This window comes from Agelaius phoeniceus, chromosome 25 (assembly GCF_051311805.1).
Source record: "Agelaius phoeniceus isolate bAgePho1 chromosome 25, bAgePho1.hap1, whole genome shotgun sequence".
NCBI lineage: Eukaryota > Metazoa > Chordata > Aves > Passeriformes > Icteridae > Agelaius > Agelaius phoeniceus.
Window position 1 is genome coordinate 5,721,191 of NC_135289.1, and position 20,369 is coordinate 5,741,559.

Here is a 20,369-nt window from a genome sequence, read left to right on the forward strand (position 1 = left end):
AAGGAGGGCTCTCCCTCTCTGTGTCCCCACCTGAGGTGGCACGGTAGCACTGAAGTGGCCGTGGGGAAGGCAGGGCTGGCACAGGATGAGCAGCTTCTGTCCCGTGGGGAGGCTGCTGAGCCCTGCAGCGCCAGGGACAGGGCCTCAGCTTGGCTCCCAGCAGTGCTTTGGGCTGTTTCTACTGCAGCCACAGCCCAAACTCCCTGAGCTGAGGGAGCACAGCCACTGGGACCCGAGGTTAAATAAGCAGGGCTGCTATTCACACATGTCCCCATGGCAGGGAGTGACAGCTTGCTGTGCCACCAGGACATGCAGAGGCTCTGAAAGCTGCTGGGATGTCTCCTGGTCCATGCTCAGAGGCCAATCCCATGCTGGTGGGCAGCAAGGCATCCCCCAAGCCCATCCTTGTGCCAAGTGAGGTTACCCCTCTCCTGGTTGGGGAGGTGTGGGGCAGTGGCACAGTATGGCAGCAAGATCTGAGGGAACGCTGTGTTCCAGAAATCCCTGCTTGGCTGCCCAGCTCAGAGACCAGAACAGGTAGAACAGACCCTTTGCTCCCTGGGCAAGCCACTGTCCAGAGCAACTGTCTGAGTGGGGGAGTGGTGGCTCATGCAGGGCTGCAGCAGCAGAGGTTGTGGCTGGAGCTGGGGATGGCTGGTGCAGGGGCACTGAGGCTGTGCCCAGGCAGGTGCAGTCACCATGCATGGCTTTGGATTCTCTCCAGCTGGGCCAAGCAGGCACAGCCCAGCTGGAGTGTCCCAGTGGCTGGGTTTGTCCTCTTGCTGGCCTGGAACTGCTCTTTGGTGTGCTTTGAAGGTGCAGGATCCCCACCTTGACTCTAGGGAAACCTCCTGTCTGTGCCACTACTGCAGGGGACACTGCCTTTGACACTGGGACATGCAACGTCTTTTTCCAGGATTTTCCTTCAAAATCCAGGGTGCCTCCTGTCCCATGTCCCTGGATCATAATTCTTAGCCTAGCAAAGCCCTCCATCTTCACCTCCATCCCCTGCTTCATCAGCCAGGGGCTCCTTGCACTCAGCTCTTCCATCACCTGCCACTCTCCAGGGACACCAGCCCTGCTCGCTCTGCCTCTATCCCAGCCACCCTCCAGGTGACCCTCCAGGCTGCTCATGGCAGCAAACAACCCCACGCTCCCCATCCACAGTGTGGCCACCTGTGCTGGCAGCCTGCACCCCATAATGGACTGTGAGGGGACATCCATTGCAAACGTGTTTGGGGAGCAGCCAGCTGTAACCTCCCTGATCCTGCCTGGGCCCCCTGGCAAACCCTGCCTGCAGTGAGGAGCTCCAGCCTCCTCCCAGCCGGCTGCAGCTGCCCAGCTCTGGAAAGGGGCCTTTAAAAACAGTCCCCAGCCCACTGGAGACGGCAGCAATCAGGCTCAGATCTCCCCCTGTCTCATTTCTGGGGAGGTGCTCCATCTCAGGGGGCTGGAGGAGCTCACCCCAGTCCCTGTGAGCACTCACCTTGCACTAAATGGGGAGTGGGCAGCTGCCCATCAAGCTGGTGCCCAGCAGCAGGGATGGGTATCCCCAGAGCTGGCTGTGGCACTGGTTGATGGGTCAGCCTCATCACCCCAGGTGCTGGTGGATCTCAATCCCAAATGCTTATCAGGAGATCTGTAAGAGCCACACCTGTTACCCTGGCCATCCATCACTTGAGCAGATGCACCCAAGGCATTTTTGGCATTCATCCCTTGGAGCTGTGGGCATTAAAGGTTAAAAATCTTGCCTGTGCTGGAGCGAAGGCATTGCCCTCTGCTCCCACCCTGATCTCTGTGTTCAGGGTGCAGGGGAGGGGGTCTGGAGACAGTGACATGGAGAGGCTCTGATGGTAGAGCTGTACCTTTCTGCTGGGGGAACATCTGAGTCCTAGACAGAAGTGACAAACAGGCCCTCACTGCTGGGCTGAGCTGCAGGGCCAGGGCTCCTTTATCCTCAGCCCAGTCCAGGCAGGGACCTCTGCAGAGACGTGACTGTGACCACGGACCCGGACTCCTGGCACCAGTCCCATTTGGCTGGGACCTGGGAAATTAACTGTTGCCCATGCCAAGGGAGGGGGATTCATGTTCCCTGTCCCCTTTTCCAGCTGGCTCCATCAGCCTGGGAGTTGTCAGAAGGGTTGGGGTATGGACCTGGGGTTGGAGATGCATCCTGGACCAGGTCCTCTGTGTCCCCTCTCCTCTTAATTGCATGCAAGAGCTGGAGCATTCTCGTGAGCTTGTCCAGATACTGGGGGTTGTTCTGTCTGTCACAGGTCCCACCTAACAAACTTCTGAGTTTTTTGTCGAAGGAATCGGGTGTTCTAGAAGACAGGTGGGGGATGTGTCCTACTGCGACAGCTAGGTGGCTTGCAGTAATGAGCAGAACTTGAATAGCTCCCATAGGTGGCCGTGCTGGCCACTGGGATAGACTCCCACGGCCACAAAGGCTGTGCTGGCTTCCGGACTGATGCATCACTGAGCCCCTTCCAGCACTGTCCCAGATCCCCAGCGCTGATGTGAAGCCAATGGCATCTCTGCTCTGAATGGGAGCTGGCACTGTGCCGCGCATTGCACAGACACCGCGGAGCACCGCCCTGCCCGCAGCGCGGGGCACAGCCTGCTCCCCGGGGCAGCCCCCCGAGGACAGCGCCCTCCCCCCCGGGCACAGCCCGCTTCAGCCACCCCTCAGACGGGCAAAGCCTGCTATGGGCACCTCTGTGCCCGTGAGATGCCACGGCAGGAGCCTCTCAGAGTGTGCACTGCCCCCGCCGCAGCCCGCGGCCCACGGGCACGGCACAGAAACACCCCCATCCCTGCCCTCGGCGCGCCCAAACCCCCTCCCAGCCGCACCTGCACAGCAATGAGAGCACGCCGAGCTGAAGGGTGCCTGAAGGTGCGGCACAGAGGGAGAAGAGAGTGCACAGCACTTCTCACTTTCTCACTCCACACCCGCGGCTCCCTGGAGCACCCCAGCCCACCGCTGCCCCCTCCCTCCCTCCCTCCCTGCTCTGGGCTTGGCTCGGCTCGGGCGCGCCCTCCCAGCCTGGAGCCGCCGTCAGTCCCGTCCCGTCTCCTCCCCTCCCGCTCCTCCCGCCCCTCCCGCCCCGGCTCCCGGAGCCGCCGCTGATGCCAGAGCGGGCTCCAGCCCGGCCGATCCCCGCCGCAGCGAGGTCCCCGAGAGCCCGGCCAGCAGAGCCTCCCCCCGGGCCGGCAGCTCTGCCCGCAGCCCGCAGATCCCTCTGATCCGCTCTCCCCGGGCCAGCTGCGGAGTCACCGCAGAGGACACGGACCTGCGGCGACAACAGCAAATGCGCCCGGCGAGAGGCGGCCGCCCCCGCTGGGCTTCTCCCAGGCTGGAGGCGAGCTCTGCCCCCGCCCGGGGCCAGCGGGCCCGGCCGAGGTGCCACGGGCTGGCCGGTCCCCAGTGATGCCATCTTGTCACCCGCGCTCGGAAAGCATGCGGGGACACGGCTCCTGGCTGCCGTGGGACACGGGGCTGGCTGGGGACAGCCGCTGCTGAGGAACTGCCCCTCCAGCCCAACTTGGTCATCCCTCTGATCTGCTGCCACCAGGTCCCCATGAGGTCGCTGCTGCTGCCGCTGCTGGTGCTGTGCGTGCCGCGGCTCCCAGGGACCCTGGCACAGGTAAGCGCTCGGCTCCCCAGCCCCGCTTTGGCTCCGCAGCTCTCGGCTGCCAGCTCGCTGCCGCAGGGGCTGCCCGGGCGAGCGGCTCGGGGCTGCGGCTGCCTCTCCCTGGCCGTGCAGCTGCGCCACATCAGCGGCTTCGCCATCCCGAGCGGCGCTTCCCCCGCTGCCCCTCGCCCCCGGTGCTCCGGGCCCGCTGCCTGCGAGCGCGGCGTGTCCCCGTTGCCGTGGCTGCCGGCTCCTCGCCCGCCACTGGCCCGGCTGCTGTTCCCAGGGTCCCCAGCCGCTTCGCTCTCCTCTGCCAAAAGCGCCGCGATCGGCGGGGAGCCGACACGAGTCTGCCCGCAGAGCCGAGGGAAAAGAACGCCAGGAAAATGATGGTTCTGCTGTGGCTTGTTGCAGGACAGGGAGTGGGCAGGAGACATTTCCTTTAACGTGGGGGGAACTGACGCCAGCCCAAAGCCGGGCACACCCTGCTGGGAGCAGGCTGTGAGAACACACGCCGGTGTCGCCGCTGCCGGGAGGGTGCCAGGGGCTCCCGGGATTCTGTTCTGCCCGGTGGGGTGGCAGCTGGACTGAGGTCTGCGGTCCCTCCCTTCCCTTGGTAGTGGGAAGGAGGTGTGCCTGTAGAGGGACTGAGATTGCCAGGCCCTGTGCAGAGCTCAATCCCTCCCTCTCTCTCCAGATACTCTCTGTGCCCTGGATGGTTTGGTGGCCTTTCCCCTGTGGGCATGGCCTGTGTTGTCTGCAGCCCCAGGACCTGTGCAAAAGGCCAGGGCAGCCCACAGGCTGCATCTGCCAAGCCTGTCTCTTTGCCTTGGCTAAGGGAGGTCTGAGAAGTGACCCAGGCTCTCCTAGGAAAAGGGGTCAGAGCCCACAGATGCCATGTCAGGGTGGGAGCTGTGCCTGGCACAGGGCACCTCTCCCGGGTGCTGGTCTCATCCTGCTCCTCTCTCACTTGACACTTTCAATCCCCCAGGGCAAGGGATGCAACCACACAGCACAGGAGGGCCAGGATGCACGTGGTGAAAGAGGTGAGTCACAGCAAGGAGGTTCCCAGGCTGAGGAGGGCAGGATGGTCTCGTGCCTGGAGGGGTGAGATGAGATGTGCTGGACCAGGACTCGGAGTTAAGAGTGGCTTTGTAAATATTCTGCTTTAGGCTGACTACATGCCCAGGGAAGGAGGAGAGTCAGTCCCATCCTTCTCCAGCAACCAACTAGATGGGGGCACAAGGCTCCAGAGCTCTCTGCTTCCGCAGAGCACCAGCTGGGCTCAGTGGCAGCACAGCCATAGGTGCCCTGCTCAGAGCCCTGGAGCTGGATCAGAATCTGTAAGGCAGCCCCAGAGCTGCTGTAGGCCTGGAGCCAGCACAGTGCCCACATGGCATCAGTCTGTGCCAGTGAGAAATCACCTGGATGATCCACAGGCACCTGTAAGGGCATGAGGTGGATGTGGATGTGCTGTGTGTGGTGTGGTTAGTGGGAACATGAGCAGTGCTGGGGTCATCACAGGCCTCTGGCCCATTTTAGGTACATTTATGCTGCAGATGTGAGGAGGGTGACAGAGGGAGGCAGGTGATGAAGCTGCTGGAAACTCAAGAGAAGCAGAGAAACATGGGCTGAGAGCTCACACCTTCAGGAGATAAGAAAGAGCTTGCAGTAACAAACCATCCCTGCCTGACACCAGGCAGGACAGTGAGCTGTGAGTTGCCTTCAGGTCAGCTCTGCCTGGTGCTCTGGGTGTCTGCTGACAGCAAGGGTGGCCCAGGGCAGCTGGCCCAGGTGTAGACACCCCACCCATGGCACCCAGCTACATTTAGTTAGCCAGTGTTACCCTTCCTGAGCTGGCTGATCCTAAATACACATTTGAACTTCTCAGGGATGGCCCTGTGGGGCACTACATGCTCCTTTTCTGTCCATCTGATGTTGTCTGGTCCTTTTGCCCTCACCAGCAGGCTCCAAACCACAGCATTGCATGGAACAGAAGTTGCACATAGTTCTGAAAGTCCAGCTCTAGGGAAGACACACACACAGAGCTCCTGAGCAGTGCCAATGGTGTCCCTGCCCCGGGCTCAGCCCACACTGCTCCTCCCTGGCTGTGTAAAGGTGCCCCATGGCAGCCCTCTGGGGCAGTCATTGTGCTTGGTTTGTGCTGGCTCACTGTGCCAGACCCTATGTAAGCCTGTCATAACACGTTGCACACCATAAATTTGAAGTGCTAATTATTTCACAAATGTGTTATTAGCACTAGAGCTGTTCTGGCATTTTCCAAAGGCTGTGTGCCATAGAAAGCTCATGGATGTGGCACCTGGGGACTTGGGTTAGTGCTGGACTTGGCAGTGCTGGGGGAGCAGTTGGACTCAATGATCTTAAAGGGCTTTTCCAATCTAAATGGTTCCATGACTGACAGCAAGGCTGAGGATGGGGGTGTAACAATCTGCTGGAGACATTGTGAGGCAGAGATGACCCTGCCCTGGTCACACCACCAGCTTGGGCCTGACAGACAGGCTCTGCTTGCCTCCTGTTGTGTGGGTGACTCCCGAGCAGCTCTAAGGGCAGGAATTCAATAGCAGTTTCAGCCACTGACCCATCAATTAGGCCAAGCCCTGAATGCCACTTCCCTGTCCCCAGACACTCCATTGGGATGCCACAGCCCCTGTCCTCGCTGCTGCAGCACAGCCAGTGCAGGGACACACCTCAGCAGTGGCTGAGGCCTCTCTGGTCCCACATTTCCTCCATGCATGCAGTGTCCCAGTCCCCCATGTCACCTCTGAACTGGGCAGGATGGGGGTGTCTCATTGTCTGGATCCCCCCAAAGCAGCCATTGCCCCTCCTTTGTCAGAGCCCACACAGGGGCAGAGACTGTTGCAGGGAGCACAATGATCTCCCTGCCACATCCATCCTGCTCCCTGTCTTGCTCCTCCATGGTGGGCTCAGAGCCTCCAATGTCTTTTTGAGGGGCTCAGGCCAGCCAAGGTGATGAGCAGTGGATTATACCCAGCCAGGGAACTTCTCTGCCTTAAACCAGGACTCTCTGGACAAAGCCCATGGTGACTGAAGCCTCCTGGTCGTTCTTCAGTGGAGCAGATGCTCCATGCTTAGGAGCATCTCTTTGACAGCTTCCTTTGACCTGAGTCCATGAAGGTTTCTGAACATCCTTGTGTTTCCCAAAGGCTGTTCAGAGTCCTTGGGTCAGGGTGGTGGTGTACCCCAGCAAGGGTGGGTGGCTGGGAGCTGGCCCTGCAGGCTGGCACCCAACACCACCAATCCCTGCTGAGAGTTTTGGATTTGCCTCTGCAGGCACCCTCCTGAATGTCAGTGTGAGTGACCATGACCGCTCAGACTCCCTCCTCCTGTCCTGGGATGAGCCAGAGGGAGGTGCCAAGGGATATTTCCTTGCCCTGTCCCCCCTGGGGTCAGGCATGCTGCTGCAGAATGGCTCTGCTGGACCCAACACCACCAGCTTCTGGTTCCATGGGCTGACTCCTGGCACACGCTACGAGATTGAGGTGACAGCCACGCTGGCCTGCATGGACACTGCCAGCCAGACCATCACAGCACAGACAAGTAAGGGCTCCCCAGGACCTCAGTGCTCCTACCAGTGATTGTTGTGCTGTTTGGAGCCCTACTAGTTCATGGGAGGTTGGGCTTTTCCTCACATCCACAAGAACCAGGCTCCTTCCTGGGTCCCCAGAGTCTTAGGTTGGGCTTTTCCTCTCTTTTACAAGAATTTAGGTCCTTTCTGTGTCCCCAGAGTCTTAGGGGTCATTCCCTCATCCTTGTCCTGCCCCTGCACCTTGTATGAACCATGAACCTTGGGCTGGGTTCATGCTGTGTCTTCTCCTCCTAGAATAATGGAGATAATGATGGACCAGCCCATGGTGTGGCTCACAGAGAGCTGAGGGTTGGAAAATGTCATGCCTGGAAGTCAAGAAATAGCTACAAGGAAGGAGCATCTGCTCCACAATTTTGGCACATCTCTGTCAATCACTGCTCACCCCCAAGCCTTGCTCTGTGCCAAGGGCCGGAGAAGGGGCAGGGCTGGTGGCTCTACAGCTCAGGTGGGGATAGCAGCCCTTGCCTGCACCTCTCCAGAAGACCCTTGAGTAAATCAGTGCAGGTGAAGGTGGGAAACCTAGCAAAGGAGAGTAGAGCTGGAGGGAGGAGATTGGGCAGTGGAAGGGCTGGTGTCAGGCAGCAGTGGCAGAAGCAGAAACTGGTTGTCACAGAAGGGCAGGTGGCAGAACCCACAGGGCCAGCAGGCACAGAGGGCCTGTCAGCAGGTGAGCTTCCAGGTGATGATGCCTTCACCTTCATGTGTTGGGCTGACCAAGCCTCCCTGCTCCATTCAGAGGAGCTGCTGAGACTGATCCAAGGGGATGGTGCAGCCCACACAGCCCGCAGGAGGCTGGTGAGTGCTCAGGGAGGTCATGGGGCTGTGCTTGGGGAATCCCTGCTGGAGCCCCTCTGCTCTGGAGGCAGGCTGAGAGAGCTGGGGTTGTTCAGCCTGGAGAGGAGAAAGCTCCCAGGTGACCCTGGAAATGCCTTTTAGTGCCTAGAAAGGATTTGAAAATGGAGAAACAGGGGCTTTTTACATGGGCAGATGGTGTCAGGACAAGAGAGAAGAGTCTTAAACTGGCAGAGGAGAAGTTTAGATCAGATCTTAGGAGGAAATTCTTCCCTGTGAGGGTGGTGAAGATCTGGCACAGGTTGCCCAGAGAAACTTTGGCTGCCCCATCCCTGGAAGTGCCCAGGGCCAGGCTGGACAGGGCTTGGAACATCTTGAGCTAGTGTTAGGTGTCTCTGCACAGGATGCCCAGAGCAGCTGTGGCTGCCCCATCCCTGGGAGTGTCCAAGGCCAGGCTGGACAGGGCTGGAGAGCTGGGATAGTGGAAGGGGGAATGAATGAGCTTCAAGGTCCTTTCCAATCCAAACCATTCCACAGTTCTGTGGTTCTATGAAATGGATTTTTGGTGCTCTTTGATTGTTGCCAGGGATATATTGTGGTAGCACCTGATAATTTCATCCTGGTGGATGTTCCCAACACGATGGGTGCTGTGCAAATACAGCCAAGGAATCCAGGAGCCTCTGGCAGGTCAAAACAGTGAGGGCAGCCCTCCCAGAACCCACTATTGCACCTTCCCCCAGCCACTCTGCTCTGGCCACAGGCTGATGAGGGGGGTGGGACTGGATGAGCTTTAGGGTCCCTTCCAGCCCAAACCCTTCCAGGATTCTGTGACTGGGTGCTGTGAAGCTGCCTGGCAGCACCTCCCTGGGCAAAGGCAAGTTGCACCAGCCTGTGAGCAGCTTGCCAGCTCAGGCTGTGGCAGAAGCAGCCAGCCCTGTCTGTCCATGTCCCATGCAGGTCCCTCGCCTGTCCTGAACCTGACTCTGAGCAGCAGCAGCTCCTCCTCTCTGCGTGCAGCCTGGGCACACGGGCACGGCCAGAGGGACAGCTACAGCCTGGCACTGTGGCACAGCCACTCCCAGAGCCTGGTGAGGAACGTGTCCCTCCTGCCCAGCACCTCCACCTTCCTCTTTGAAGGGCTCCAGGCGGGCAGTGAGTATGCCCTGAAGGTCAGCACCCTGGCTGGGCCCCGCCAGGCCAGCACCAGCACCCACCAGTGGACAGGTAGGGAGTGATGGGTGCCCAAGGAGGGAGGGGTGCTAGGAAGGGTTTGGCAGGAGGGATGCAGCATGTGTGGCAGGCTGGCAAGGGGAGGATGTCTCCAGGCTTGGGGTGGGGAGCTTGTGAGTGGTGGGGAATGGCTGGAATGTTTCACATCCTCACTGTGAGCTGAGTGCCTGGGCCAAGGGGAAAACTTTGCACTTGGGCCTGCATTGCAGCACCCAGGGCTTGGATTTGCCTGTTCCCAACAGAGAGGGGCAGTCTGGGGATCCTGGATCTCCTTGCTGCTGAGAGCTGTGGCAGTGCTGCAGTTCCCAGTCTGCCACCCCTCTGCCCTGCAGCTGAAAGACCATGGCAATGTGGAGAGACCTCCAGCCTGTGTGGGAGGGGGCACAGGAGACAACCCTCAGTAGACCCCTACCAGACCTTCACCCCTCTGCCACAGAGAGCAGCTGTGGGCACAGGAGGGGAGAGAGGAGGCTCCAGGGACCACCAGCCCCAATGCTGAACCTTGCTGTGTCCTGCTCTTCCCCTCAGCTCCCTCCATCCCCACCCAGCTGAAGCTCAGCCCAGGGTCCAGCACCAGCCTCGTCGCCTCCTGGGCAGGGGCTGCAGGGGCTGCCTGGCTCCACCTGGAGCTCCACAACCTCCTCACCCAAAAGGTCAGCATGAGCCTGTCAGCCAGGAGGGGCCTCAGCAGCTACACCTTCCAGCATCTGCAGCCTGGCACTCACTACTGCCTGGGGCTCAGTGCCACAGCTGGGCCCTACACTGCACTGGGACCCAATGCCACTGCCTGGACATGTGAGTATCAGCTTGGTGGCCCCAGCTTTCTCCCTGACTCTGGTCCAGCCTCTGGATCCAAAAACCCTTGGGTGCACAGGGTGATTTTGCTTGGACCTGGCCAAAAGCTGCTCCAGGCCCCAGCTCTGGGGCACTGCTGTGGTGGGGCCAGTGAATCCCTTCAGCAGGTGGATCCCCTGTGCTGGCCTCCTTCTGCCTGAGATGCAGTGGGAGCAGGCTGTGGGCTCTCCCCTAGGAGGAGGATGGAAGGGCAGCAGTTCCCACTGGTGTTCAGTGCTCCTGGGACTTGGCTCTCATGGCTGTACAAGGGCAGCAGAAAAAATGGGGCAAAGGGGCAGCAGCTGAGCTGGTTTGAGCTGGAGGCCTCTGGGAGGGGCTTGTGCAAGAACAAGAAAGACTTTTTACATGGGCAGACAGTGATAGGACAAGGGGTGAATGGTTTTAAACTAAAATAGGAGAAATTTAAATTAGATATTAGGAAGAAATTCTTCCCTGTGAGGGTGCTGAGGCCCTGGCACAGGTTTCCCAGAACAGCTGTGGCTGCTCCATCCTTGGGAGTGTCCAAGGCCAGGCTGGACAGGGCTGGAGAGCTGGAATAGTGGAAGGGGGAATGAATGAGCTTCAAGGTCCTTTCCAATCCAAACCATTCCACAGTTCTGTGGTTCTATGAAATGGATTTTTGGTGCTCTTTGATTGTTGCCAGGGATATGTTGTGGTAGCATCTGATCACCTCATCCTGGTGGATGTTCCCAACATGATGGGTGCTGTGCAAATACAGCCAAGGAATCCAGGAGCCTCTGGCAGGTCAAAACAGTGAGGGCAGCCCTTCCAGAACCCACTATTGCACCTTCCCCCAGCCACTCTGCTCTGGCCACAGGCTGATGAGGGCCCTGAAAAAGGGGAACTTTGCTGGTGACACCACATCCATAGCCCAGTAAAAAGTTCCAGTCCTGAACTGGCTCTCCCAGATGTTTCCAGGAAAACCAGGAGGGCAATGAAGAGGGCAGAGCAGATTCACACTGAACACCAAGGCAGTGTTGGCCCTCACAGGATGGAGGTGCCAGAGCAGACTCAGAGCTGCTGTGGCCAGTGACTTGTCCTGGCACTGGCCAAACACTGCTCGTGTGTATGCTGGGAGGAGCTGGGTGCCACAGGTGTCAAATCTCCAGCTCCTCCTGCTCCACCTGCCAGCCTGGGAAGCTGGAGCCTGCTCCCTGCTCCATGCAGATGGGATTCTGGAAGGCCTCCAGAGCTCCAGCTGGTTTCTTTCTGCTCTGGAGTGAGGCTGATCCCTGCTGTTGCTGTCTGCAGCTCTGACCTGCTCCACTGAACAGAATTCCCCCATGGCAGACACACGAGCCAGGGGCGTCTGGCCAGGAGTTTGGTCCAGCCAGTTCCTGGGAATATCAGCAAGCTCATGGTGGGATGTGAATGGAGTGCAAGGAGGCTTTCAGGAATTTCCCAGCAAGGCTGCCAGCTTTGTCTGGACTCTGTTAGTCCAGGAATGCTTGTGCTGGGGAGTGCAGATGGCTCAGTCCAAAAGGATGTCTAAGGCTGGACGTAACCCTGCAGGAATGAGGCTCAGCAGTGTAAGGGGTACAGAGTACCCCATAACCCTGACTCACACAATCCTTTTCCCTTCCAGACCCCTTGAGTCCAGACAATGTGACCCTGAGCAGTGCAGAGGAGCAGAACTCCTTAGAGGCTCGCTGGAGTGTCCCAGGGGGACACAGGGACTTCTACCTGGTGACCCTGCAGGAGGGACAGGACAGTGCTCCAACCAGGAACATCTCCGTGGGTGGGGACAACGACCACGTCACCTTCCACGGGCTGAGCCCTGGCCAGCAGTACTCTGTGCAGGTGGTGGCAGTGGCAGGGCCCTACAGGGCATCAGCACAGAGCTCAGCAGCCTGGACAGGTGAGCAGAAAGCCCACGTGTGGCCCTTGGGGCTGTTCCTGCTGCCTGGAGGGGGCTGGGGGTGAGGCAGGCACAGGGACAGGGCACCTGGGACACCTGGTCTCAAGAGTAGCTTGTGGGTCAGAGCAGGAAATTCTGCCTCCCCACAGCTCCTGGTGAGGGTGGGCTCAGAGCTCCTGGGCAGGCTTGTGCCAGGCACAGAGCAAGATCAGATCTTGCTTTGTGCCTTCTGGACTCTGCTGGGCAGGTTGCAGGCAGCTCCTGCCTTCCCCTCAGCACAGCTGCATGGGTGGGCAGGGAAGCACCAGCAGCTCCCCTGAGGGGGCATCTCCCTGTGCTCATCTCCTGGGTGACCTGTGGAGCCACAGCTGGTGCTGCCCCAGATCTGCCACTCTGGGGAGGGACAATTGGGGGGAGGTGCCCACCCAACCCATGGTGCTGGGGGCACTAAGAGCTCTCCCTGCAGCCCCTTCTGCCCCTGTGTGGGATGGAGACAACTGCAGTGTCACAGAATCACAGAACTGTTTGGGTTGGAAGGGACCTCTGGAGATCATCTAGTCCAACCCCCCTGCTCTAGGGTCCCCTAGAGCAACTTGAAAAGCAGAAAATCTCTTGTGAAAGCCATGCCTGATGCACTGCCCTGTGTCATGCTGTCCTTGTCCCTTGCAGAACCACGAGCACCCTCTGCTGTGAGCCTGTCCAGCCAGGGCAGCCCCCACAGCCTGCTGGCCAGCTGGGAGGAGGCCTCAGGGGAGGGTTACCTGCTGCTCCTCAGCCTTGCAGAGCACCCTGTGAAGAACAGCTCCTTGCCCAGGGGGGTCACCAGCTTCACCTACGAGGGCCTGCACCCTGGGACCCTGTACACCTTTGAGGTCAGCACTGTGGCTGGTCCCTACACATCCTCACCTCAGTGCATCTCCAACTGGACATGTGAGTGCCACAGCCCCTGATGGTAGGACTAAGTCTTTTGTCCTTGGGTGTATGTGGCAGATGTCTTGACATCTTCAGTGTCATGCTTTTTATAAGCTACAAGAACGTTGAAGTTTACTGGATGATTAATTGATGATTTGTGATCATGATTTATATTTTTGTTTGGAGTTTTTTTTTGGGGGGGGGAAGAAAAGGAAAAGGTTGGTTTTAGGATTAGTTCTGTATTTGTTTTGGGGTGATTGTGGAATGATGTTGATTGATTGTTTAGTTTTTAATATAGGAAATATAGAAGAATCCCTTCCCCTGGTGTCACACCTCAGGGCACTGACAGCACACATCTTCCACAGCTGAATCCAGGAACTGGGCAAAAGGCTCAGCAGGAGGCAGAGGTGCTGCTGCTGTGTGTGACCCTGCTGTTCCCAGTCACCAGGCACAAGGGGCAGCCCAGTGCCCTTCTCCTCAGCCATCACTGCTCAGGCTAACGCTGCCTTCAGCCACCCCCTCCACCACCCACCACCTCCTCCAGCACCAGAACAGTTTTTTCTCTGCCAGTTTGAGCTGTGCTGGCCCAGTCCCTGCCAGACTGGTGTGTGGGTGTCAGCAGCAGGGGTGCTCCAAGCACCTGGGTGCAGGTTTATCCAGGGAAGGGATTCCTGCCCCAGCACATTTGGAGCTGCATTTCTGCCAGGTGATTCTAGACCTTTCCTTTTCTAGACCCTTTGTCCCCAGAGCAGCTGACCCTCAGCAATGGGGGCCACAGCACCTCTCTGCAAGCCTCCTGGAGAGCAGCATCCTCTGGCAGCACTGGCTACACAGGGACTCTCTGGGAAACCAAGTCCCAGGAGCAGGTCAGGAATGTGACTGTGGGCAGTGACTGGACCAATGTCACCTTGGAGAACCTGGTCCCTGGGCGGCAGTACACGCTGGAGATGGCTGCTGTGGCTGGGCCTTACAGATCCCCTGTGAGATCAGCCACTGACTGGACATGTGAGTGTGTCAGTGCTACCTCACCCTGCTGCAGGTCACAACCACCCCTGCCCCTGAGAGCAAAATGCTCTGTCAGAGTGGCCCATGTGTGAGGAAGTGGGAATCAGAGACAGGGGTGCATAGACAGACAGAATGGGCAGTCAGCTGGAGCCACATTCAGCCATGTTGGAAGTGGAAGGGTCTGCAGTGCAGGAGGAACCCATCACTGAACAGAAAACTCCCAAATATCACCCAGGGGAAGGTGGGGACCTGCTCCCGTGTCTGCTGTGGAGCAGGGGCTCTGGCTGCTCTGGGTTTGCTGTGCTGACTCCTGACCTAACCCCAGCAGGCACGGACAGGGCAGGGTGCCCAGGACAGCCCCACAGCACAGCACAGCCTCCTCTCACTGCCTGGCTGCCTCCTCTCACTGCCTGGCTGTCTCCTCTCACTGCCTGGCTGTCTCCTCTCACTGCCTGGCTGTCCCCTCTCACTGCCTGGCTGTCCCCTCTCACTGCCTGGCTGTCTCCTCTCACTGCCTGGCTGTCCCCTCTCACTGCCTGGCTCTCTCCTCTCTCTCAGATCCCCTGGCTCCATCCGGTGTGACGCTGACCAACACCCGGCGCCCAATGGGGCTCTCGGCCTTCTGGGACAAGGCTGCTGGTGATGTGGACCAGTTCCACCTCCAGCTCTACAGCAAGAGCCATGCAGCACAGAGGAACACCTCAGTGGGGCCAAACACCCACAACTTCACATTCCTGGGGCTGTCTCCTGGCACTCAGTACTTCCTGAAGGTGACTGTCCTCGCTGGCCCATACAGATCCTCGTCACACTTTGCCACTGAGTGGACATGTGAGTCAGAAATATTCCCAGTCTCTTGCGGGGATGGGACATCCTGGCACTGCCTGCAAGACTAGCAGTGACACAAACTTGTCTGGGTGGAGGGAGGGCTCCAGTGAGACCTGCGTGCTCCCTGACCTGGAAGACAGAGCAGGTCTCACAGTGTCCTAGGTTAGGTGCCGCGTGCTGGGCCCCAAAGGACCCAGTCAAGCTGAACCTTCTGCCTAGACCACTGGTGATCTGAAGGCCAGCCAGGGACTGGTGGGAGAGGGATGTGAGAGAGGAAGCATAGAGACCTGTATGGGCTTGCTGCTCCCTATCTGTGGAGCAGAGCAGCCCACTGGGAGCTGGGTGCTCTCAGCACCTGCCTGCCAGCAGCACCCTGGGGACATGCACAGGCAGCTTGCATGTCCCCCAGGAGAACAGGAGATGCGGTGGCCCGGTGCCCCCACTTCTCTTTCAGCCCTGTGCAGAGGTGCAGGCTGTGCCCTGGCTTCTCCACCACCTCATGGGTGTCCATGCTGTGCTTCCCTCCAGATCCCCTGTCCCTGGCTAACGTGAGTGTGCAGCCTGGCCGGGAACCCCAGGAGCTGCACGTGAGCTGGGTGGAGTCCGGAGGTGGCAGAGATCACTTGGTGCAGCTCTCAGTGGCTGAGTCCCTGTCCATCATCAGGAATGTGTCTGTGCCCCGTGGAGTGACCCAGCTGGACCTGCAGGGGCTGGTGCCAGGCTCCCGGTACCGTGTGGAGATCATTTCCCAGGCCGGGCCTCATCGCATCTCCTCTCAGACTGCCATCGGCTACACTGGTACAGCACAGCTCCCTGCTCCCTGTGGATGCCCACAGTCCTCCAGCTCCCAGCTCCATTCCCACACTAGATCAGTTCTGCCCAGCCCAGGTCTGCCCCAGTGACGCTGTTTCTCTCCCACAGTCCCCCTGCCTCCTCGTTCCCTGTCTGCCAGCCCTGTCAGCACAGCCCGGGCTCTGGCTGTGCACTGGGAGGCTGCTCCTGGCCACAGGGATGGATACCTGCTCAGCGTGCTCCAGGAGGGCTCTTCTGCACGGCCAAGGAACCTGGAAGCAGGGAAGGACAGCACCAATGTCACTGTGGCACAGCTGGAAGCAGGGACATGCTACCTTGTGAGGATCTGGGCAGTGGCTGGGCCCTACCGCTCCCTCCCCGAGAACATCACTGGCTGCACAGGTCAGCAGCTGACACCCATGGGTGGTGGCATCAGTGTTGGTGCCTGGGGAGAGGGAGGGGGAGAGGGAGGAGGAGGAGAAGGAGAAGGAGAAGGAGAAGGAGAAGGAGAAGGAGAAGGAGAAGGAGAAGGAGAAGGAGAAGGAAGGCACCCTGGCCTGGTTTCTGATGAAGCTGGCCTGTGGTCACTTCCTGCCTCTCACAGTCTCTGTGTACAAAGATAGCTGCATGTTCAGAAGTGTATTTTTTCCTCTCTGACTTGTGTGTCTTGTTTTTCCTCACAGTTCCTGCTGCACCTACAAACTTGAGCCTTACCAACCCAGGCAGCTCCTCAGAGCTTTACACATCCTGGAACAAGCCCCCTGGCAGGAGGGACCACTACCATGTTACTCTGTACAGCCTCAGCACCCCGAGCAGGATTCAGGTCCAGACCTTGAGTCCAGATGCCCTGAACACCACCTGGACTCAGCTGGAAGCAGGGAGCAAGTTTGCTGTGCAGGTCACTGCTGTGAAAGGCTCATTAGAAGCCTCTTCCATCAATGTCACCCAATGGACATGTGAGTCTGACTGCCTGGGTTGGGCACCCCACTGTGAGCCTCCTCCTGATCCTTCCAGAGCACCCACTGTCACCTTCCCCATCCCAAGCCATGGCCACAGCTTCTGTGTGATGGTCCCACCCTTGTGCTCACTGCCCTCACTCCATCCTGGACACAGAGCCAGTCCCCCCATCCACCCCAGAGGCTCTGGTTACCTCCCCTGCCACATCCAGCAGCACACCCCAGGGATGATACTCTCAAAGCCGTGTGCCCTGCCTGGCCCTTTGTGCCCAGGCTTCTCTCCAGAGGATCTCTGGTCCAGCCTGCCTGGAGGAGCCCTGGGCACAGCAGCCAGCTCTCAGCACTGAGCAGGAGGGATAACTGGCTCCCTGTTGCTTTGCAGATCCCTTGGCTCCTGTGAACCTCACCCTGAGCAGCCCCTCAGGCTCAGCACTGGTGGTGACCTGGGCAGTGCTGGGCCGAGGGCCAGAAGGCTTCGTGGTGGATGCCCATGACACAGCATCTGGCACTCCTGTGGGGCACACACTGCTGGGTGGCCATGCCAGGAGCCACATCCTGAGGAGCCTCAGCCCTGGCACCCGCTACAGCGTGGCAGTGAGGGCCACAGCTGGGCCCTTCCATGCCAGCACCCCCAACCTCACCCACTGCACACGTGAGTGTGATGCTCTCCTTGCTGTGTTCTTCACCAGATCTCCCCTTCCCAGTTCAGTCAGGGGCCATACTGGTGCAGCTGTCCTGCTTACCTCTGCCACCCATGCACGTTCCCAGTGCTTGTTCTCTGCTGGATGCAGCACGAGGAGTCCGTGCCTGACCCTGTGCCACACCCTGTCCCTGGTAGCCACCCACAGTCTCAGCCAGCAGCCAGGCAGGAAACAGCTGCCACAGAGCCACAGCCAGCCTGTGGCACCCTGCTGCTGCCCCAGCTCCTGCAGCACAGGCCTGGCACAGATGCTGCCGTGCTGGGGCATTCCCTGCTGTGCTGACCCATCTCCCTGTGTACAGAAGCACACATCTCTACAGGGCACCTGTACTGTACCTGTGTACAGAAGGCTCACTGAGTCCTTTCCCACAGGTAGAAACCACACCTTGTTCTGAGCCCAGCTGTGGCTGTGGCAGTGCCCTGTGCTTCCTCCCCAGGCCTGCTGCTGCCCCAGCTCCTGCAGCACACACGTGGAGCCTGTCCTTGTGCTGAGCCCATGTGTGGCTGCTTGGCACACACCTGGAGCCTGTCCTTGTTGTGAGCCCAGCAGTGGCTGTGGCAGTGACCTGTGTTTCCTCCCCAGCCCTGTTGCTGCCCCAGCTCCTGCAGCACAGATGTGGAGCATCTCCTTGTGCTGAGCCCAGCTGTGGCTGTGGCAGTGCCCTGTGTTTCCTCCCCAGCCCTGTTGCTGCCCCAGCTCCTGCAGCACAGAGCTGGAGCCTGTCCTTGCTGTGAGCCCAGCTGTGGCTGTGGCAGTGCCCTGTGTTTCCTCCCCAGCCCCATTGCTGCCCCAGCTCCTGCAGCACAGAGCTGGAGCCTGTCCTTGCTGTGAGCCCAGCAGTGGCTGTGGCAGTGACCTGTGTTTCCTCCCCAGCCCCGCTGCCCCCGGCCGCCGTGCGCCTGCTGAGCCCGGGGCACCCCGACAGGCTGAGCGTGGCCTGGGGGGCCCCAGCTGGGGGCAGGGATGGATACAGCCTGACCCTGTACCGGGCAGCCCTGGGCACTGTGGCAGCCACAGCCTCGCTTGGCAGGGACACCCACAACTTCACCTTCACGGGGCTGGCCCCAGGACACGAGTACTCGCTGGAAGTCACTGCCACAGCTGGACAGTACCAGGCAGCAGCACCCAAAATCAGTGCCTGGACATGTAAGTACCTGGAGCAGTGTCCTCTGCAGAGGGGTGGGAAATGTCACAAACTGGGCTGTCCTGGGGAGAGCTGGGAGGTTCATGGGGGACCTGGTGGCTTTGGAGATGTGCAAACATCTCTGCACAGGTGTGAACTCAGCAGTTGGTGCAGGGGCACACTGCTGGCTGCATGACACTGGCTGCTTCAGCTGTAGGCTTGCACAAGGCCATGCTGATGAAACCTCATATGCAGCCTCTGCTGTGTTTTGGGGTATCCCTGGGGGCTGCAATGGGGTCTGGAGAGCCCAGCCCTGTCCAGCACAGCCTGTCCCAGTTCCCAATGGCGTCTGGATGGCCCAGCCCTGTCCAGCACAGCCTGTCCCAGTTCCCAATGGGGTCTGGAGAGCCCAGCCCTGTCCAGCACAGCCTGTCCCAGTTCCCAATGGGGTCTGGAGAGCCCAGCCCTGTCCAGCACAGCCTGTCCCAGCTCCCAAACAGCTCCCAGCCAGAGGCCACCTTAGCAAGCTTAGGTGATATCAGCTCTAGTGATTATCAGCTCATTTGTGATTTCAGCTCTTTGCTTGCTGGGTGCCTTAGGCAGACACAGGGAGAGAGAGGAGAAGGCTGTGTGAGGTTCCACAGGAGTGTCTTTATTGAATCTTCTGGGAAGGTCTCAGGGACAGCTCTTCTGGCAAACTGGGCAAAAGTAGGGGTTTTTATAGGGTACAGGGGTTTTAGACATTGTCCAATAGTAAGGGTCAAAGGAATGTGACCTATAGTCTTACAGAGAGATAAGCAAGGGTTCTGAAGGCAGAAAAAGGGGCTTCTAAGGTCCAGTCATCATCACTGGGCATTTCCTGTCTTGGGCTGCTGAACACCATGGGGGCATTGCAGGCTCTGGGCCTGCCACAAAACAGGGCTGCCCAGATGTGCCTGTGCTGGACATTCCCTGCCTGTGCTGGGACATCTCCCTGTGTACAGAAGCACAGATGTGTACAGGGCACCTGTGCTGTACCTGTGTACAGGAGGCTCACTGAATCCTTTGCCACAGGTAGAAACCAGCTTACCATAAAGGTTCATGAAATGAATCAGTGTAGGACAAGAAACCACTAATCCAGCACTTCTCCCCAGCCAGAAAGGTTCTAGGGCTGGTCAGAGAACAGAGGCTGTGCCAGTGCTGTACCTGCACAGCAGCTGGGTGTGGGGACACCCCTGTGCTCATGGCAGGGTGCAGGTGTTCCCACTGGGCTGTGGGAATGAGCATGACTTGGATGAGGAGGGCTTGGCATAAGAGGGACCAGTAAGGGTGATCATCATTAAAGGTGAGGTGGGATGAGAGTAGAAAAGAGAGAAGTGAGGGTGAGGAGGTGTTTGTCAGAGGGGATCCTCCCTCGGAGAGCACCTGTCCTGCTGCACCATGACCATCAGGTCTCTGTGTCCTGCTGCTGGGTGTCCTGTCCCTAACATGAGGTGTGCTGGCTCCCCAGCTCCTGCAGCACAGGCCTGGCACTGTAGCAGACCCCACAGAATTGTCTAAGACCCCGTGGAGGGCTGAGACTTAACAGCAGGAATTGCTGAGTCATGATGAGATAGCAAAATAAACTCCTGTCTTCTGCCTCTTGGAAACTAGCTTATCTCTGTAACCCCATAGGTCACTTTCCCCTAACCCCTACTATTGGACAAGTTTGGATCCCCTATACCCTATAAAAAGGGGCTGTTTTAGCCCATTCAGCAGAAGAAGAGCCATCGCTGGAACCCTTCACAGACCCCTCAGTAAAACCATCACTGTGGAACCACCAGGACCTCTCCTTCTCCTCTCTCTCATCTGCTTCTCCCCCGAGCCCACTGGCGCCTTAGCAAGCAAGAGCTGGAAATCCTGAGAGAGCTGATAATCACTAAAGAGCTGAAATCCACTAAGCTTGCTTAAGGCAGCAGCGGCTACGAGCGGCCTGGGTATGCGGGCACTCTGTCTCCAGGAGGGACTGAGCTGTGTGGGTAGGACTGCCTTGCTCAGGGCAAAGCCTGCTCTGGGGCAGGGGGGACTTTATGGCACAG

At 59.0% G+C, this 20,369-nt stretch overlaps 1 protein-coding gene across 2 annotated transcripts in view; it reads left to right on the top strand.

Moving 5' to 3' along the window:
* Window positions 1-3,105: 3,105 nt before the first annotated feature.
* The window catches only part of LOC129130368 (receptor-type tyrosine-protein phosphatase V-like), a 50,158-nt gene continuing 32,894 nt past the window's right edge, over window positions 3,106-20,369 (top strand). For both annotated transcript variants that reach the window (XR_013185175.1, XM_054648773.2), the window contains exons 1-14: window positions 3,106-3,647; window positions 4,627-4,681; window positions 6,948-7,214; window positions 9,013-9,279; window positions 9,814-10,080; window positions 11,726-11,998; window positions 12,668-12,928; window positions 13,643-13,915; window positions 14,474-14,743; window positions 15,269-15,538; window positions 15,662-15,934; window positions 16,216-16,488; window positions 16,871-17,140; window positions 18,063-18,335. Coding sequence is in view for 1 of the 2 variants with exons in the window: in XM_054648773.2 (XP_054504748.2) it covers window positions 3,582-3,647; window positions 4,627-4,681; window positions 6,948-7,214; window positions 9,013-9,279; window positions 9,814-10,080; window positions 11,726-11,998; window positions 12,668-12,928; window positions 13,643-13,915; window positions 14,474-14,743; window positions 15,269-15,538; window positions 15,662-15,934; window positions 16,216-16,488; window positions 16,871-17,140; window positions 18,063-18,335 (3,358 nt within the window). In the remaining variant the exon portion in view is untranslated. The remainder of the gene's footprint in view (window positions 3,648-4,626; window positions 4,682-6,947; window positions 7,215-9,012; window positions 9,280-9,813; window positions 10,081-11,725; window positions 11,999-12,667; window positions 12,929-13,642; window positions 13,916-14,473; window positions 14,744-15,268; window positions 15,539-15,661; window positions 15,935-16,215; window positions 16,489-16,870; window positions 17,141-18,062; window positions 18,336-20,369) is intronic.